Raw genomic sequence first — 12,990 nt, 5'->3', positions numbered from 1 at the left:
TCGATTAATTACTCCACCTCTTACCTCCCCCTCAGTACGTCTACCTTCAAGCTCGATAGTCATGTCTCAGCCTATCGCATTTGTCACTGGAGCCACTGGCCACCAAGGTGGTGCAACTGCGCGTGAACTTGTAAAAGCCAGTTTCAAAGTCCACGCGCTTGCTCGGGACCCGTCATCCCGATCTGCCATCGAGCTGCAGCGTCTGGGAGTGCAGCTGTTCCACGGCGATTTCGATAACATACCGGCTATCAAGACCGCGATGGAAGGAGCCACCGCGGTATTCCTCAACGTATCGCCCGTTCTCTCCGACACCAAACGAGAAGTAACTCACGCAAAGAACATCATCGACGCTGCCATCGCATCCGGAAGCGTCACCAGTCTCGTCTACTCCAGCGTCACAATGACAGGAAAGCACGAATCATTCCCAAACTGGGACCCCGATCATTACCCGCTGGCGTGGTACTGGCTCAACAAAGCCCGGATCGAGGACATGGTGCGAGAATCTGGCGTCAAGTATTGGACTATCCTGCGGCCCGCGATGCTCATGAATGGCTACCATCAACCAATGGCGTCTCTCATGTATCCGAGCTTGGTTGAGAGACGGGTTTTTGCCACGGCGTATAAGCCTGATACGGCGATGACGGTTCTTGATCATGATGATGTGGGCAGGTTTGCGGCGGCTGCGATTACTGAACCTGCGGCGTTCAATAGGCATGAAATTGACTTGGGTGTCGAGTCTCTGACCCCGGCGGAGATTGTACGGGAGCTGAGCCGAGTTAGTGGAGCGGAGATAGGGATCGAGTTCTATAGTGAGAAAGAGGCAAAAGACCTTGCCTTGGGAGACCTACGGATCTATGCGCAACTGTGGGCGAATGAAGTTGGGTATCAGGTCGACTTTAAGGAGTTGGAGAAGTACCCAATTCGGCTGACCACGTTCTCGGAGTACCTTGAAAAGCATCGGGACGAGGTCCAACAGACGTTCAAGTGAACATTCTTCTTTCTTCTGACTGTTTTTTTTTCCTGTTTGCAGCGGACGATGTATTAATTGCTTGAGGCTTTGCACAACAGCTTTGGCTCATCTTAGGGTGTCTTGGGGGAGACAATTGCATCCATATAAGAGCGAGTAAGCTCCCACCTGGAACTGAAGTGTTTGGAATAAGGATAATGTCCGTACATGCAGCTCGATGGCGTGGCTGCAGAAATCAATGAGTGGTGATTTGTATTATAGAAGGAAGACTTGAAAGAATAACAAAGACATTGTATTCATGTGAGCTGTTTTGGCACGCTTCAGCATCAATAGTGGTGACATCAAGAAGGAAGCTTGTGGTGAAGAGGCTTCATCAAGGTCGAAGGTTCTCATGGAGGCCGTTGGCGGCCCTTTGCTCCTTCTCCAACAGCGTCATGGCTCAGATATAGTTTACTGTCGCATTCTTCTGGAGGAAAAGAAATCCCGAAGAGGGGCTGTGCTGACTGTTCTTTTCCTGTCCAGGTCGCTAACGAGGGGTTCTAGAAGAATCGGTAGAGATTGATGTTCAATTCCATCGAAACAACCTCATAAGCAAGAGAGGAGAATGGCTCTGGATTGCGCTGGACGTGGGTGGTCTGATCGACGCAAGACAATGTTTAAATCTCGGGACTCGGACAATGACAATTCTCTGCAGCACGCAGACGTGCTTGTCGGGGTAAATGCCGGCTTTTAAGACGAAGCGGATACCTGGCGGAGACGTTCTCAGTGCCGTCAAATCATCTATAACATGATCTTGGTTGAGCAACGGCACATCCGCTTGGCTTCGTCACCGAAGGAGACCCGTATGGATTGGAGATATTGTATAGCACGAGAGGTCCTCGCCATAGTTGGGCCCATGTCTGTTCCCTATCAGCTTCCACGACACCCTACCTCACTTGAGAGCTTCGTTTGATAAGACACATTGCTTGTGGGCTCCCAGATCGGGCCTCCTTGAAACAGGAGGGCTCGGCGTTCACGTCCAGAGTCTAACCATTTGGGGTCGGAAGTATGCTCCGGCTTCTTTGCAACGAGCTACTGGTCGGAAGTCATCGTGCAGCCCTAATTACGAGGAGGGCTACACCCACACTCATAATCGCACTGATACCATTCCTCATCAGATAACAGGTTTTGCAGAAAGGGCCTTCTGGATTCGTTTCTGGCAACTGTTCTGGGGCTAGAAGAGCGAGCACACCAGTGAAAACCTGCCTTCAGAAATGGAGCGCCTGCCGCCTGAGCTCATTCTGTGCATCCAGATTATCTCTCGACCGAGGACATCGTCTGCTTGAACTTATGCAGCCATACCCTGCACAGACTTGTTATAAAATCATGCGTCGACAGCAAATCAACCACGGTGTCTGCACTCACCCGGATCGCCTCGGACCTACCGCGCATTTTCTGCTGTGGCCGGTGCGGCAAGTTTCATCCGACTGACGACGTCGGACACCCATCGGACGTGTTGCCATCATGGCTGGACATCAATCATCCCTGCCTAGACAGAAGGCTCTGGCATGGCGGGTCAGAGAACCCTCTCGCGCACTTCCTCAGCGGCCGTGGATCAATACCTCTGTACTTTTCTTCCAGCACTGCCATCTCATCGTGGCTATGAAAAACCACTACAGTGGTCACAAACACGGTCTCCTACCCGAGTCGCTGGCGTACACAGAACTGAGCAAAAGCGAATCGTTTCCGTTGGTTACCCAGCTGATTTCTGCGGAGCCCCGAATCTTTTCACTGGGAGGAGGTCGATCAACCCTGGTGTTTCAAGTACAGAACTGGGTGCTCTACCCATATTCTGCTGATATGAAGAGAGCAATGTCACTTCGGCCCGATATAAGACTCTGCAAGCATCTTCACTTGCGGCCCAGTGCTAAGGACTATTATGCTAGAACCGATCCAGACTCAGATATCACAGACCGATTCAAGCACCTAGCCTGCTCAGTCTGTGGTATCGAGTTCCAGCTTGCTCTCCGGGACTGTGGAGGAGAAGGGAAGGCCGTTGTGGTAACTAAGTGGGTGAATCTTGGAGCTGGATTGGGATGGAACGATCCGACGTGGACACACATAACAGCGGATGATCGGCGGTGTTCTCATCCAGTTCCGAGTTCACGAACGACCCGGCAACTGTTCCTTGGTGCAGTGTGCCTGCAGGAGCAAGTCAACACCCCAAACGACCGCACGACAAACCGGAATCATGCCTGTTTAAAGGAGAAGCGGTATCGCAACTGGATGGATCGCAGAAGCGACACTTTACCCCGGTCTGCCCCTCTAAGAGGTTTACATAGTAACGTGAATTGAAGGCGCGATCTACCATCCTCTCCTCGCACCCGGTGCTCACCTCGTAGTCTCGTAGCCGTAACGGACTCGAAGGAAACGGGACTTGGGGCCGGAATAGTCGGTAGTCATCCCCCATGAGTTAAGCATACCTCCTAGGATTTAACTTTTTTTTTTTTTCTTCTCTCGTCGACAGTATTCCGCTGAAGTGTCCGTCGCGCTTAACAACTTGCCCTCACCGACGATTGAGCTTCTCCTTCCCATGCGTTTTGGGAGATTGGATAATTGTAGAGCTTGGGCGATTCGTCTAGATCGGTATGATGGTCCTTGTGTGTAAATCGGGGTAACGCCTATGCCGAGCAATGGGATCTAGCTTTTGGGCATCAGGAACAAGACTCGGTTCGGACAACGGATATGCAGATTATATTATACCTCGGGAAGCTCACACCGACGTGTTCCATGGGATGGTCCAGGATAAGATGAATGACTTACCAGGGATCCACTGGCGGCCCCCCGGCCATGAGCTTTATGTAGGACATTGGCAGCAGCCCACTGTAAGGCGACGTGAACAGCGAACTATGTCTACGCCTGAAGCGGCGCGCCGAGCACGCTTACTGACTATGCGGGCAGCCAGTGCGTGTACCAAGATGATTCAGACTTCTGATTCGTTTGATCAGGGTAAGGATGAGTATTGGTGGATACAAGAGCAGGGGGGAAAGGCCGGTGTTTCCTGACCGAATCCAATACGGATACGGCGGCTATGTTGAGAGCTGGACAGGGGCAGTTGGTCTATTCAGAGTCTCATGGGACGTATGTATATGCTCATTCTGCGGCCGCTGATGTTGAGTTGTCTTCATACTAGAAGCATGACGCTACATCGCCTCGTGATTGGTATCCGAAATGACTGCTCCTGCTCCTGTCGGGCCATGGTCTGCGTATGTCACATTGTACACTCCAACGCCTTATCCGAGTGGCATGGTGTAAGATGCCTGTACACTCTTCTTATCTCCACGAGCCTATATCAGACATCAATTCGAACCATACCCAGGTGATCAAGGCGAGGTCACATTGGACGATTTTTGTTTCGCTTGACCTAAAGACAAACTTCCTAGAGTGAGGAAGATGCCTGTTCCATGGACTTCGATTGATGACGCTTGATCAGTCTTGAGGCCGAAAAGTTGCTAATCCAGTTGTTGTCTCAGTCAGTATAGCGATTCGCTCTTCGAACCCCTTTAACCCTGAGTCTAGGCCCTTCTCTTCCGCAGATAAGGAGAACGAACTGCAGCAGATAAAACTCCCTGGTCAGATGGAAAGAGGGATATCTGATACCACGTCAGTCGACGCGAGATCGATGATAACACTCAACAGACGATGTCTACTTCCTCCTCGCCTACCTAGGTACAGCAAGAAAAGTCAGTCCATGCCGGTGTCCTCAATCTAGCGATTCGGTACCTGCTTTAGCCTCGCATCGGTCCGCCGCCTCTACTCTGGAGTACAACCCGGTGGTGACTCCGTCCTTTCTACTACAATTCCAGATCACAGAGTCTTTGCTTGGCGTGTTCAGAGCCTGTCAGATTGCATATCGTAGATCTGTACAACTCCATGCCTCGTAAGTCCGCCCTCGAGCCGGTGGCATTGGCGTCGAAAAGCCGGGATAACACCACCCAATTGGGATTTCTCCAGGGTAGCATCGCATCCCTCCTCCATGTCTCACCATGCAGCAGTCGATCGTGGCAGTGTTGCGGCAGATATCGTCTCTCATGACGATGGTTCCTGGTTCTGCGATCACATTCGGCGTGCCTGAAGATCTGCGCTCATGTATCAAGCAATATAGCACGAGTCCCCGAACAAGTGGCACAGCGACATGAAGAATCACTCGCTCCTCCATAGATCCGCCTCTAAGGTCGTCTCCAACACTGCTGGCTCTTAGACAGGGTTCTAGCTCTTAGACAGGGTTCTGACGAGGCAACAGGCTAAGAAAGTGACTGGATGGCTAGTTCCGATTGGATGCAGAAGCTGCTCCACATTGGGGGCCAGAAAGGACCCTGAACCCGTTGGTAACCGGTTTGTTAGCGAGGCTTCGCGAGCGGCCAAAGGTCGGCCAGCATCACAGCCAGCTTTTCATATGTGTCCCACACTGGGCGTTTAGAACAGATAGATAGTATTCTATTTCGCTGTGGGATCCCGCAAAGACTGTAGAAAAGGTTGATGTCCTGTCGGAAAAAAATGCCGCACTTTAATGAAGAGGAATGAAGGCAGCGGCATTAGTCCTGCATATTATAGACCCCCGCTTGGCACCTTATCACATGCAAAGGGACAGAATGGAATTGAACTTTGAGCTTAACAAAGAACGGCGTTGATAATAGAATAAGATTTCGGGCGCTTTTGAGCTTCCCTTGACAGGGGACGATGGGCTGATGCGAGGTCGACCAGTCGGCAGGAGTCGCTGGTGCGATCGTTGGGAAGCCGTTGGAAAGGGAGATGCCAGGTCTCGTGCAGGATTGCCGGAAATGGGGAGCTTTGGCCAAGCCTGAGGTGACATGGCCCGCAGGATCAAATCTTCATCAAAGGAGCATGAAATAATGTCTTGAGTCTCGTCCAAGAAGACTCGATCTCGAGTCGTGGCTTGACCGAGAGGGAAGCGCAGGCACGTGTTCAAGACCTGAACCAAACTTTGCTCCCAGTCCTCCGAGTCTCCGACCATGTGTTCTCCAAGCCGTACAACCATGGAACACATTCAGGTCTCGCACCAACTGCCAATCACCTCAAAGGAGATTATCGCAACCTCATGTGGGCAATTTACCAGACTCCTGGTCCTTGCCAACGAATCACTGAAGCTCGCAATGCAGCTCCCTCAATGACAATGCCCGAATCAGTGGCCTCGACGGCAAGCTGCTGAGTTAATGATCACGGACGCTGACTGCAGTCGCTGCAATTGGTCTGTTTAGATGGCCAGGGTTATCGCGCTGCTCTGGCTGGCCTCAAGGCCCCTGCTCCACTCTTCGTCGGGGTCGAGCACCCACATCGGCCTCATCTCATTCGTCTCTCGCACGATCCCAGCTTCTGGCCAAGGGACCAATTCAGCACGGAAAATGGCGCTTTCCGGGGTATTGCCTTGCCCATCCGGGCTGAATTCCCAATACCAGAGGCTATCGCGGTTGCGCTGCCATAAGCCTCCGTCCCAATAATCTTAACGAGCTCTGCTATCGCCGACAAGTGACAAGTGACAGCTGGTTGACGTTGCGGAAAAGTGGGCTTCATCTCCTCTATCTCTGGAGAGGACTCCTACGAGTCATGGTTCCACGATAACACTGAGGGCAAGACATCCCTTTCCTTTCATCATCTCTGCTCTCCGATCATTCCTTCGTCTTCGCTTTCCAGTCCCTCCTCGGCTACCTTTCTTCACCTCTTTGTGGGCGCGAAACTGCCTACCCTGCTGATACCTCGACGTCACACCAGCGGTGAAATCGACCGATTTTCTTTTCCCACTGACGACTCACGATAATACCAAGCCCGACCCCAGCCACTGGTCCCTGGCTGTACGACCACGACTCGAGCTCTCTTTGTCGATTTGTGCTCCCAGTTCAAACCGAATCGATCGCGAACAGATTTTCCCATCGAGATCACCAGAAATTCTCCTCGAGCGCCCTTACATCAACCCCTCCAGGATCGTCGCGCTGTTATTCTCCGCTATCTACGAACCTTGATCCCCCACACACTGAGAGCTGGCACGTGCCCCTTCACCGGAACGAGGACGTCATGAATTATGATGTGACGGCCGTCAAGACAGTACAACTATACAGCGTCTCGCCTCTTTCTTTGTTACGGCACGATATTCCTTAATATTAACGCTTATCTATCGCTGGCCCCGCCTGGGGGGCGGTTCAACCGCCAGGAATATGTCACCGATACTCGAGCAGCGAGGGCTCTACTCGGCAGAACCCCCAGGAATCCGCACGAGGCTCGACGACAATCCGACACTCTTGGTCAGTTGGTGGGCGACGGGGGTATCGCTCGCCATCATTCTTACTCGTGTGAGCGGTCGCTATGTTCGCATCGAGCGCCTTTTCCGTGAAGACAAGATTATGATGGCAAGCATCATTCCCTTACTAACTCGGATGGCGCTGGTGCATGTCGTGTTGATATGGGGAACAAACAATACAACATTAGAGGGTTTGAGCGAAGAAGATATTCGACATCGGGAGATCGGGAGCAAATTAGTGCTCGTTTCGCGTATCTGCTATGCGATGTTGTAAGGCACCCGTTTTTAGACTCCCTTTGCAGCATGTTGACGCTTGCTTTCCATAGTATTTGGGCAGGCAAACTCACTGTTTGCGAATTTCTCAATCGAATCGCCGGAATGACATGGCGACGATCGGTCCGAATATTCCTCATCTTCATATACTATTTCCTAGCGTCGACCTTCATTGCAGTCGTGATTGCGACGCTTGCCGAATGCCAACCTTTTACCCACCACTGGCAGGTCATCCCAGACCCTGGTCCAAAGTGCCGCTCCGGTGTTGCCAATCTGATCACCATGGGCGCATGTGACATCATCACGGATCTAATCCTCGTCGCATTTCCAATCCCCCTGATTATGATGACGAACATGTCTGCGAGACGTAAATTCGCTCTCGTTACTTTGTTTGCCCTGTCTCTGATCCTCGTCGGTATCACCGGATACCGGATACCGGCAGTAATTGACCACAAGGGCTCCCAGCAGTATCGCTCGCTTCTTGCATCCTTGGAGATATTGGCGGCAACTGCAGTTTCAAACGCGGTCGTCATCAGCTCGTTTGTCAGGGACAAAGGCGTCAAGAAGGTCAAGTACAAGAAAACAATTGGTTCGGCCTCGGTCAATGAGAGCCTCGATCACAGCTCCACCCGCCGTGCAACCATCACCCACCACCAATGGGGCAGTGATTCGGACCTTGCCCGCGATTTAGGAATCCGACTTGACCCTGAGCTGGTCTCCCGGGAGCCCTCAGAACCCCGTCCAGCGCCAATGGCTACCGGGGGGCTTGATCCAAACTGGTCCTTCAACCGCACGACATCGGGCTTCGACGACGACGAAACGTCTACGAGCAATAGCCTTGATATCAAAGTCAGTCCGCACGACTACATCCGCTCCCCACACAACAACCGTAGACCATCTGACGACTCCCTCACCTCACCCGACCAAGTCCCCATCTTCGACGTTGGTGGCCTCCTCGCCCAACCCACTCCTCCGTCCACAAGCCATCGTTTCCCTAACCACACCTCTCATCCCTCAAATCTAAACCCCCACCGCATTAGCGATGGAAGCGGGCCTGTTCTTCAGGACGTTGGCGGACTCCTCTCGCCCCTCGAAGAGGTTCCCGACTTACCAGATTCACACTCAAACCCATACTCAGCGCCTCAACACCACCCTCAAACCTCCCTCAACATTCCCCGCCCCGGCGGCCTCCGACGCACTTCGCAACAAGGCCGACGACGCTCGAGTGTGCATTTCAGCGATGCTCCCGACTCGCCCGTCTCGTCGTCACGTACTCAGTCTGGCGTGTCAGCCACGATTTTTGAAAACGCCGATGAGTTTGAGCTGCAAGATGTGGGCGGGTTGCTCTCGAGGAATACGTGAGGCAGGTACATGCAGCGATTGTGACACGCATGCATACATACTTATACGTTTATATATACGGCTCTTGACGGGTGTATGAATAGGTTTGGGTGTCTCTCTCTTGCATTATATCCCATATTTGGCATTAGCGATGGCGTTTTGGTTCTTTTGGGATTATTTTTGGGATTTATATATACTTATACTAATGCACATGACTAAAAATATATACTTCTTACTGTTGAGACCTACTTTCTAATCTTGAACGCCTTGAAAGGCCGGCCTAGAACATATCGAGTTTACGTTGGAGCAAAAGCGTACTACTTCTGGATATTTGAAAAGAACTAATATAGCATTGAAATCGTACACCATGAAGGACCGCCCTAAAAGGATTTCTTTTTCGCCTTTACGCCGTGCTGCCAATGCCTCTTCTCTCTTTCCGACTGGCTCGCGAAGCCCGTACCTCCGCCTTTGAGTCGTGCCGTCTACCTCTCCGTGTCCTTATGGGTATCGCGATGCGGTTACAACGGCGCGTATACGCAGAGGAGCGGTTGATAGATCGAACATATCCCCTTTCGGACCAAAATAGCTTTCAAGCCACTCAAATAACCCAGCGATAACTCGCATATCTTCCCGCCGTCTCACTGCGCCGAATAATCTTCACAACCTGCCCCCTCCGAAGCCCCAAGTATCTCGCAACGGGATCCGACACCTGAATTCTCGGCAACTGCGACTCCTTCAGCCGATACCTCTGCAACAGCCGCGACTTCTCCTCGGGACTCAGCAGCACATGCTTGGGGACAAGTTCGTGCCGTGTGATATTAACCAGCAAATCCTGCTCCTGGAAGTGCTCGCAAATGCGACCGGGGATGCCGGAGAGGAGGCGCACGGCAGAGGGGGAGATGGGCGTCTTGGTGATGAAGATGCCCGTGTGGAAGTTTCCTTCGTCGACGGTGTGGTTGAAGGTGCGCACTTGCTTTGTGCCGATGCCGCTGTCGTCTGGGCAGAATTCGATGTAGATTGTGCCGCAGTCTGGTTGCGGGTCGCGGTTTGAGGGGGTCGGAAGGGGCGTGTATTTGGCTTTCATGGCTTCGGTTGGGCGGGCTTGGATTTTTAGTTTGTCGCGGCTTGAGAAGGGGGTTTTGTTAGATTTTCTTTCACGGAATAGCTCCGGTTGTGACGGTGGTGGTGTACCTGGGATAACCCTTTTCGTTCACGTATTTGTGCTTGAATTCGTCGAGTTCGATTCGGACTTCCTCATCTGTGACCTCGTAGCCCTTTATTCGCACTGTTAGTGACGTTGCAAGGGCAGACGAGATCAAAACGTACGCGGTCCTGCAGCATCTCAAAGACTGTTCGCCATGTGCGCCAGACCCGGATCGTCTCGCGCTCGGCGTCGTCGACCGAAAAATTGTACTCCTCGTCCATCTCGCAAGAATTATCGACGCTAAAATCAAAAATGTGTTGGTGAGCTGCAAGTCAGAGGCAAGTGAAGTTGAAAGGCGCCGGCAAGATTGTTGCAGTCGAAAAATCGGCTGGCACAGCGCTAAGAGCGCCAACGGTAAGCGCCGCCAATGAGACGGCGGCCGCAGAACCCCCCAGAACTTTAGAGCAAAAGAAGAGGCCAGAAAGATTAAAATCGTCCCCCCAAGAGAAAGTTCCCTTTTCCTACCGCTACGCTACTCTTCTCTCCCTCCCTCCCTCTCCCTCTCTCTTACACATTGTTTTTCTTTCTTTACCCTCTTTTTTCTATTCTTTGTTTCCCCGCTTGAGGGACTCTACCCCAGTTCTCTCTTTTCTCCCTCCCTTACCTCCTCTCTCCTCCCTCTTTGCCATTTCCCCGCCCATAATATGGCCGATGCTGTCGCTCCCGCTGCGGGCTCCGAGCCCAAGGTGAAGCCCACCCGACCTGACGAGGAGACCTTCAAGGCTAGCCTTGCTCAGGCTGAGAAGGAGCACGCTGCTGTTCAGGCGAAGCTGGTATGTGCGATTTTCAGCTCAATTGTGCCGGGATATAATCCCGGAGTCCTGTTTGGTTTTGTCACGTGAACCTTTTGATTCGGATCATTTACGTTCACATTTCCATGCAATTGACTTTAACGCTCTGCTCTCTTTCTCTGTTGAAATGCTAATCCTGTCGGAAGAACGAAGTCAAGGCCAAGATCGAAACCGCCAAGCCCAACAACCAGGACTCGCCCGCCGCAAAGAGACAGCAGGAGCTCCGCGCTGAACTCTCCTCCATCCGCCAAAAGCAGCAGGGATTCAAGGCCTCAAGAACCAGCACCCAGGAGAAGATCAATGGCCTCGATGCTACGCTCAAGGCCCGCATCGCTGAGCAGAACAACTCCCGCGGCCGCATGTCGTTCAAGAATGTCGAGGAGCTCGACCGCGAGATTGCCCGTCTGGAGAAGCAGGTCGACTCTGGCACCCTGCGCCTGGTGGACGAGAAGAAGATCCTGGCCGATATCTCGAGCATGCGCAAGCAGCGCAAGAACTTCGCCAGCCTTGACGACGCCCAGAAGGTGATTGACGACCTGAAGTCACAGATCTCTACCCTCAAGAAGACGCTCGACAACCCCGAGGCCAAGGCCCTCAGCGACAAGTACACCGAGATCCAAAAGGAGCTGGATGCGATCAAGGCGGAGCAGGACGGCGCATTCAAGAACCTCAACGCTCTCCGCGACGAGCGCACCAAGCTGCACGGCGAGCAGCAGAAGAAGTGGGCTGCCATCCGTGAGGTCAAGGACAACTACTACAAGGCCCGCAAGGCGTACAAGGAGTGGGAGGATGAGGCCTGGAAGATCCGCCGCGAGAAGCAAAAGGCTCAGCGTGACGCTTTTGAGCGCGAGAAGAAGAGGAAGATTGCCGACAAGAAGCTCGAGGAGGCTTCGCGCCCTGCTTACACCGACGAGATCATCGTCGCTCAGGGACTTATCCGTCACTTCAACCCTGCTTACGACTTTGCTTCGCTCGGTCTCGATGACAAGAAGGGTCCCAGCTCCGCCTTCCGCGCTGAGATTGGCCGTACCGTCGACGACTCTGGCATCAAGGGTATGAAGGTCCTGAAGAAGGAGGAAGACGACTACTTTGTCGGGACTGGCGGCAAGAAGGGAAGGAAGGGCAAGAAGGGCAGCGCCAACGGCAGTCCCGCGCCTGGCACCCCTGCCGAGGCCAAGTTCAACATGAACGTTGGTATCATCGAGGACTTTGCCAAGGTCAAGATTGACCCTCCCATGAACCAGTCCGACGTTCCGGCTGTTGTTGAGAAGCTTGCGGCCAAGATCACCGAGTGGAAGAAGGACCAGGCTTCCAAGACTGAAGAGGTACGTTACCTTTTGCGATATGTGTAACTATCGTACTAACGCTCTGTAGAACATCAACAAGGCCAAGGAAGAAATCGCCCGCCTGGACGCGGAAGAGACCGCACCCGCCGAGACCGAAAAGACCGACAAGGACGCCGCCGCAGACGTGGCCGAAGACCTTGAGAAGGCCTCCCTAGAGGAGAAGGCTTAGACGCATCGTGAAACCCATCCTGCATAAGCGTTGCACTTGACAGCATCATCAACAGCGGATATACTCATGACGATTAGATCTGCAGAGGTCCCAAAAGTCTAGCATTCCTATTATCCTATCCCCATCTGCATTATTACCACCTCCTCAACTTTCCTATCCTCTCATCCCTATATCCATTTTTCGACGAGAGCAATTTTGTTTAACGACGCGCGCTTGTGTCTGTTTTATATTTCCCACTTGTAATTGGTTTTATTCTCTCTCTGCCCTCTGTCATCTCCTCTCCCCTCCTTCTTTTCTTGGGGCAGCAGGACTTTGAGCGAAGCGAATTGTACGTAACGAACTGAGTTGGAAAGCAAAGAAGCGGATTCGTCCAAAAATGTCCATAATCGGGCCGAGCATTGCGAGTAACCGTGTTCAAGTAAGGATTATTCATGTGAGATGATTCAGTTGAGGTGAGCGGGATTGCGGCGTTGCCATGGCCATCGTACTACGAGCAGTGGCTGTGCAAAAAAGGCTCGTCGCGACTGGATAAACAGCGAACTAAATCCATCTGAACAGCCACTCTGTGTCGTAAGCCGGCCGCATGATTTCTGTAATCACCACTGTA

The 12,990-nt window shown here is 52.5% G+C and overlaps 6 protein-coding genes across 6 annotated transcripts; 5 read left to right on the top strand and 1 right to left on the bottom strand.

Annotated features, from left to right (window-relative positions):
* Positions 1–61: 61 nt before the first annotated feature.
* On the top strand, positions 62–988 carry BJX68DRAFT_257204 (NAD(P)-binding protein; the record flags this gene model as incomplete). Its single annotated transcript, XM_071043301.1, has 1 exon — positions 62–988. One exon carries the CDS (start codon positions 62–64, stop codon positions 986–988), a length of 927 nt encoding a protein of 308 aa, XP_070896032.1.
* Positions 989–2,194: 1,206 nt separating this feature from the next.
* BJX68DRAFT_150384 (uncharacterized protein) lies at positions 2,195–3,631 on the top strand. The gene has a single exon (XM_071036662.1). The coding sequence runs from the start codon at positions 2,471–2,473 to the stop codon at positions 3,299–3,301; it is 831 nt and encodes a 276-aa protein (XP_070896031.1). The 5' UTR covers positions 2,195–2,470; the 3' UTR covers positions 3,302–3,631.
* A 2,488-nt stretch (positions 3,632–6,119) lies between these two features.
* On the top strand, positions 6,120–6,596 carry BJX68DRAFT_150293 (uncharacterized protein). The gene has a single exon (XM_071036661.1). The coding sequence runs from the start codon at positions 6,226–6,228 to the stop codon at positions 6,463–6,465; it is 240 nt and encodes a 79-aa protein (XP_070896030.1). The 5' UTR covers positions 6,120–6,225; the 3' UTR covers positions 6,466–6,596.
* A 580-nt stretch (positions 6,597–7,176) lies between these two features.
* On the top strand, positions 7,177–8,894 carry BJX68DRAFT_269775 (putative integral membrane protein Pth11-like; the record flags this gene model as incomplete). Its single annotated transcript, XM_071046431.1, has 2 exons — positions 7,177–7,529; positions 7,586–8,894. The coding sequence occupies 2 exons, from the start codon at positions 7,177–7,179 to the stop codon at positions 8,892–8,894; spliced, it is 1,662 nt and encodes a 553-aa protein (XP_070896029.1).
* Positions 8,895–9,106: 212 nt separating this feature from the next.
* BJX68DRAFT_243244 (DNA-directed RNA polymerase core subunit RPB5) lies at positions 9,107–10,356 on the bottom strand. The gene is made up of 3 exons (XM_071041129.1): positions 10,200–10,356; positions 10,065–10,147; positions 9,107–9,997 (listed from the first exon to the last, which is right to left on the bottom strand). Exons 1-3 carry the CDS (start codon positions 10,296–10,298, stop codon positions 9,472–9,474), a joined length of 708 nt encoding a protein of 235 aa, XP_070896028.1. The 5' UTR covers positions 10,299–10,356; the 3' UTR covers positions 9,107–9,471.
* A 161-nt stretch (positions 10,357–10,517) lies between these two features.
* bfr1 (putative nuclear segregation protein (Bfr1)) lies at positions 10,518–12,984 on the top strand. Its single transcript, XM_071041128.1, has 3 exons — positions 10,518–10,850; positions 11,015–12,193; positions 12,243–12,984. The coding sequence occupies exons 1-3, from the start codon at positions 10,722–10,724 to the stop codon at positions 12,381–12,383; spliced, it is 1,449 nt and encodes a 482-aa protein (XP_070896027.1). The 5' UTR covers positions 10,518–10,721; the 3' UTR covers positions 12,384–12,984.
* Positions 12,985–12,990: the final 6 nt, after the last annotated feature.

Source organism: Aspergillus pseudodeflectus (assembly GCF_044049435.1).
Source record: "Aspergillus pseudodeflectus strain CBS 756.74 chromosome Unknown BJX68scaffold_42, whole genome shotgun sequence".
Taxonomy (NCBI): Eukaryota; Fungi; Ascomycota; class Eurotiomycetes; order Eurotiales; family Aspergillaceae; genus Aspergillus; species Aspergillus pseudodeflectus.
This window is presented reverse-complemented; position numbering and strand designations above follow the sequence as displayed.